The 6,215-nt window shown below is 34.9% G+C and overlaps 1 protein-coding gene across 1 annotated transcript; it reads left to right on the top strand.

The window, feature by feature from the left end:
• Window positions 1–652: 652 nt before the first annotated feature.
• Window positions 653–5,899, top strand: LOC110732408 (2Fe-2S ferredoxin-like). The gene is made up of 8 exons (XM_021912347.1): window positions 653–848; window positions 1,141–1,228; window positions 3,244–3,326; window positions 4,643–4,698; window positions 4,836–4,942; window positions 5,122–5,171; window positions 5,300–5,382; window positions 5,462–5,899. Exons 2-8 carry the CDS (start codon window positions 1,171–1,173, stop codon window positions 5,574–5,576), a joined length of 552 nt encoding a protein of 183 aa, XP_021768039.1. The 5' UTR covers window positions 653–848; window positions 1,141–1,170; the 3' UTR covers window positions 5,577–5,899.
• The last annotated feature ends 316 nt before the right edge of the window (window positions 5,900–6,215 follow it).

Below are 6,215 nucleotides of genomic sequence, written 5' to 3'. Positions count from 1 at the left end.
TTAATGGATATCACGTAAAAAAATAGGTTTTGGAGAGCTCATGGTAAATTAATCATTAGTAGTATTTGTATATGACAATTTATTCATTCATGACGATGATATGTTTACCAAGTACGAACAAAGGTGCTTGGCATTTTTGAACCCACGACCTTTGCTTATAATCATAAAGCTTCTTGGTCGTTGGATATATTCTACGTAGTAATATGTATGCATTGTTAAACCATTTTTTATTACTACGTATAGACCCTTTTTCTAACTCTCACTCACAGTTTTCCATGTCGCATGTGGTGAACACGCAAAGAACTAATGTTTGTGAAGAACCGGTCAATATATAATTTAAGCTCGGGCTTACCTCGTATTTTTATTGTGAGACGGATTGAGCTCTGTTTGGTAAATAGCTGATTGCTGATTGATATAACTTGTTGTATCAACTAGTTTGACCAGGTGGGTATACTAATTGACTGTAAATAGCTGATTGTGTAAAAGTGTGGAAAATAATTGTTAATCATTAGTTATTTTTAGTGTATTTAATAGCAAAATGTTAATTATTCAACAAGCTAATTTCAAAAACTCTTATAATGACTTTTTGAGTCCCCAAAGCTCTTTTAATACTACTGTACTAAGCTATTTATAAACACCCAAATTAACCTTTAAATTGGTCAAACGTTTAATAGAGCTCAATAAGCTAAAAGCTTTCTAAAAAGCTATCTCCTTCCTCATTTTTCCCTTTGTAGTTTGTAGCATTCCACGTTTACGCTGCTCTCCTCTCTCTACCATTGTAGCGTACTCTGAATCTTCTATTTGAGCGGCTTCTAAGCTTTCTCTCCTCCATTGAAGCAGCTTCTCAGGCAAGATGTTTTGACTTTATTTTTTCTTCTTTAATCATCGAATATCAATTTAACAATCTAGGGTTTATCGTTAATTTGTCAATTTAGGGTTCTTCTAAGGTAAATTATTCAAGTATTTGTTATAATTACTGAAATTATGAAAATGGAGCTTTTCGGAAACTGGCCTGGAGCTGCCCCTTTAATGTTGCCTGCCAAGTGTTTGATTTTATGCCCAACTTATTGGTGAAGAGTTTCTCCAATGTTGAGAATATGTAAATGCTGGAATCATTTTTGTTCATTTCTTCTGTTTCAGATTGATAGTGCTTAATAATCTTCCAAGATTATGTGGGTTTCTAGAATTTCAAGTTTTGGAGCTCAGGCAATCAAGAAATTGACTCAAGGTTTGGTTCTGAATCCTCAAATTTCCATGCTTTTTCCTAATTTTGAATAGTAATAGTAACTATTGGTTAATGCTTTACAATTCGCTCGTTCGGTTGAAGTTTCTGATATTTGGTTGATGCTATTTTTGTGCTTCATTGAAGTGACAATTCCCTTGTATGCATTTTTGAGTGCAAAACACTTTTTTATATGATATTTGTAGATTGTTGAACTCCGTCTACCTTAACCTTAGCACTTTGGATAAGAGGAAATGGAGAGAAAGAGATGGAAGGGAAAGGGAGGGGAACAATTTCTTTTGTTTGGATAAGGGGTTGAGGGAAGATAAGGCAGGAATCTATTTTCCATCCTATAATAAACACAATCCCTCCTAATTTGGATACTTTGGAGGGAGAATGGAGCTCTATGGCTCTACCTCCCCCTCTCCTTCCTTTCTCTTTTATCTTGCTATCCAAACAAAGTGTAAAAGATAGAATTTTTCACTAGGAAGTCTTTTGGTAGGATGGTGAATGGGAATATGTTATGCTTCTAGATACTCAGAGTCAGTCAGAGATTGAGAAGTATTCTTGTATGCCAATAGTTTTTCCTCGAAGGTGAAAATTGGGGTTATCAAGTGTTAGCCATGGATTAGAATTCTGCTTTAACAGTTTGGAGATAATAAACATTAAGAGTATTAATACTAAGTTGTTGCTGTTACAGAACGTCTAGATTGATTGGGATGCTTAGGCATTAGCACTGGTGTATGTGGGTAGAGGAAGGGAAGGAAAGAGAGGGAATGGAGGGGAGGGAGAACTGTGCTTGTCTTTTCTCTCCAAATTCCAAATCCAGAATGATTTTGTTTATTAAAAGGGAAACAGAGTTGGAGTCTTCCATTTACCTTCCCATAATCCCATCTCCCCCATTCTATATGCAAATGAAAATGGGTCCTCTATAGTGCTCCCCACCACTTTCTGTTCAAATCCTCTCATCTAGATACTGAAATACATTATCAAGAGCTGGACAAAATGAATATCCTAGGAATCAGTAAGAGAGTGAGAAGGAGTGCTGATTGTATTGATAGAGTAACAGTTAGCCAGCCTTCTTTTGAGAGGAAGGAACTCTCCCCAAGCCTAAGCTTTCTGTATAATTTTCTGGATGCCCATTCTTGCATCCATGCACTGCTATTTAAACTACTATTCCTTCTACACAATTCTAGCTTACATTCATCCCCCTTCCCTAACAGAATTTTATTCTTAAAACAAAAAGACTAATGAAGCCCTCAACAAAAATAACAGAATTGCAACAGAATCTAGAAGCATTAAGACAGGTCAGCTCTCCTCACATTCTTCCATCAGCCTTCTTACGTCTTGAGTAAGTAGCCACAATAGGGGGTCTAGGCCCATTCCTTGCAGAATATAACCTCAGCTATTTGTTTTATGGACTGAGAATGGCATTTCAATCCAGGATTTTGCTACCCATTCTACTTATATTTGGCTACCAGGCTCAAAATTAACAATAAAATGCATCTTCGATTTGATGGAATCAGCAGAAGAGTCAGTAAGATTTGAGAAACAAATGTTGGATAGACATAGTTAAACAAAGATTAGATGGCTGTAGCCTATCAGTGTGGATGGCATTGAGAAGATTTCTTTTAGTAACTCTTCATAGCTGCCTACTTTCTGTGCTTAATTTCCCCCCCTACAGTAAGTCAAAAAGGAAAGATTATGTACATAAAAACTTTGGTGTGCTCCATTAATGGAATCCCTTTATCTTTCATTATTTATGTTTAAAAGTGGAAACTCAAGTTTCCTGTAATAGTGCTGAATGTTAGTTGTCTTCCTAGAGCAAGGGAAAGAAAAAATGAAAAAAGACAATAGAAGGCCTGGTAACTTGAAGTTTAAAGTATCAAATATCATGGGAATCCTAAAAACATATTTGCATTCTTGACTAGTTATGCTTGTGGATGAAAGTACCTTGTGTATGCTCTACACTTAAATGAGTTTCTGCAAAAATCTAGTTTTGACCTGAACTTTTTTGCTAGGGCAATTATCACATATACAAAGAACACCATACCTATATGCATCTTCAAGCAGGATGGAGACTTTGCTTCAGCTTCCCCCACAGGTATCTGTTATCGATATTTAGAAAACTTTTAAAATAAATAATAGTACTGGCTTGTTTGTAATATTTGTCCAATTTTCAATGTTATATGATCACCAACACTATAACAAGTTCCTCTTTCCTTGAATCTTTAGTCCTTATAAGGCCGAGATTTTAATGGTTTAAGGTTCGTTAGCTATCATGTGAAAGATTCTCTTGGTAGTTCAAGTTTTATAATTTAAGGTTTTGGTTTTGGGCTTTTAGTTCACTACAACAAGGTCAACTTTATTTCATTTACCTATGGCTGCTAGCAAGTGGCAAACTGGCTATACAAACTCTTAAATAGACCTGGTTTATAATAATTTATTGTGAACAACTAATAGTAGAGATACTATGACTGTTTTATTAATGAAAAAAGGGCCACTATGTTAAAATAAAGATTATTATGTTAAATAAAAATGATTGTGTTTCTATAAAGGTAGAGATTAATTAATTTATTTTTTTTTAAATGAAAATTTTAAATTTAGTCAATATGAATAATAAAGGTTTATATGTTAAAATTAAGGTCTCTATGTTCAACATAACGTCATACTTTAGGTTTGCAATAATATTAAAAATCACACAAGTTTTTATACTCCCTCCGTCTCATAATACAATGCCTCTTTTCTTTTTTAGGTAAACCGAAATACAATGCCTCTTTCTATTTAAAGATTGTACTTTTTGACATTATTACCCTCTTTTTAATGAGCTGTCATCTTTTTTCCTTTTTTTTTTTAACATCAATTTCCAACACTTTATCTCTCTATCTCTTCAATTATTCCCAATACTTTTTCTTTCTCTTTATCTCTCTCTAACCCCACATGCACATATGTATTTCTAATAATTAATTTTAAGAAATTTACAACTTTTTTAATTCCCGTGTAAAATCTCAAAGAGACATGGTATTATGAGATGGAGGGAGTAAAAGTTACTATGTTAAAATTAAATTTACTATATTTAATATTAGGGGTACTATGTTAATTATAAGGTCACGCACGTAAAGACCTCAGGTTCACAATAATACTATGTTCATTTTAATATCAGGGGCACTATGTTCATTTTATATTGTGAACCAGGTCCACACAAGTTTTTCTGAATTGGCTACTACTTGTTGATTTGCTGTATGTGTGTGCTCTCCGGGCCTCTCGCTCTATGCAAAAGATACTAAGTTGTCTGATTTGTTAAAATGAACAGATAAGAAGATTATATTTTACTGCTATATGTGTAATTTGAGAATTACAAGGACTGTGTTGTTCCTACTTTTATATTTACTCATATGCACGTGTTGGATTTTTGTTCAGACGCATCGATATTTTTGTACCACTGATTCCAGCAAAGATGGAAATGAGGAGCAACAGTGAGCATTCTTACCTTTTCTTTTTCCCCACTTTTAACTGCCATCAGAACAATTTCCCCTACTTTCCTTTCACATTTCTGTTTCTATCATTTTAATTACCTTCCTCTCCTGTTGATTTCATTTACTCTCATCTGCAGAATAAATGTGACATTTGTTGAAACAGATGGTTCGGAGAAACAGGTTAAGGTTCCGATAGGCACAAGCATGCTAGAAGCTGCTCATTCGAATGACGTTGAGCTAGAAGGTAGGCATTCCGCTTGTCTTGTTACACTCCGTTCTTGAATTTGAATTTCTTTGTTGTAGACAAGGCTCAGCATCATGAAACTCTACAGTGCCTAAATATTTTCTTTGTTTGTCTTCTAAGGCTTCCATGGCTGCTCGTAACCAAGGGAGCATTCTGCTAACATTATTTTGTCTCTGTAGGAGCATGCGAGGGATCCTGTGCATGTTCCACATGTCACGTTATAGTAATGGTAAGGAAGTCCATCTCTCTCTCTCTCTCTTTTTCTTTTTTCCTTTTTTTTTTTTTTTTTTTGCGTAAATATTTGTTACCTCTTTGCCCCCCAATGGCTTCAAATGTTTAACACGTTTTGTTTATCAGGATGTGGACTACTACAACAAACTGCCAGACCCATCTGATGAAGAAAATGACATGTTGGATCTCGCCTTTGGGCTTACAGAAACGTAAGTATATCTTCTCTACTTTATTCAATTACTCTAAGTTGTCTCTCCTGGTTCTAGACCTCAATGATTGCTTATTTAGGTCTCGCCTTGGTTGCCAAATTGAAGCAAAGCCTGAACTAGATGGAATTCGCTTGGCTCTGCCTGTGGCCACCAGAAATTTTGCAGTTGATGGATATAAACCAAAACCACACTAGATTGTTTTATGACCCCGATAAAGAGGTACAAAGGCATAGTGCAGCTTTAGTTGGACATTACCAATGAGTAGAATAGAGATACATCAGGCATGCCGTGTCTGATAATTTATTTCTTGCTAAACCGACAAGTGGTTATTCATTGGAAGTGTAATAGAGTGAATGCCCCGTTGTATTTTGTAACATGAGGCTTGGTAGCATACAGCTATAGAGCTATACCAATTTTGCTGAATAATGGCTACTGGAGAAAGTACCATAAAGAATCGTTGAGTTTCTGCATGTACAAACCTACCTAAGATATCACTCAATGGAAAATTTTCTCAAAAGGATGTACTACATTGCTCTTGTAGTGTTTTGCATGTTCACTATCTGTATTCTTCTTCTTTTTTGTCGTAGTCGTATTATCGTGCGTCAAAAGTCATGTATGGGGAATAGAGACTGATAAACAGAAAGTCCATAAAAGAATTCACTACAACTCTACAAGCAGCAAAGCTTTATCGCCATTACAGGAAACAGGAAACAATTACAAGATATTTAAGTGTTAAGAAGGTGGCATTTAACTTGTAGATTTGGTAATAATGCCTATACAATGAAATTTGGGCTAATTTTATTATACTCTTCATTTCAAATAAATATATATCA

Source organism: Chenopodium quinoa, unplaced genomic scaffold, assembly GCF_001683475.1.
Source record: "Chenopodium quinoa cultivar QQ74 unplaced genomic scaffold, ASM168347v1, whole genome shotgun sequence".
In the NCBI taxonomy this organism is placed as follows: Eukaryota; Viridiplantae; Streptophyta; class Magnoliopsida; order Caryophyllales; family Amaranthaceae; genus Chenopodium; species Chenopodium quinoa.
This window is presented reverse-complemented; position numbering and strand designations above follow the sequence as displayed.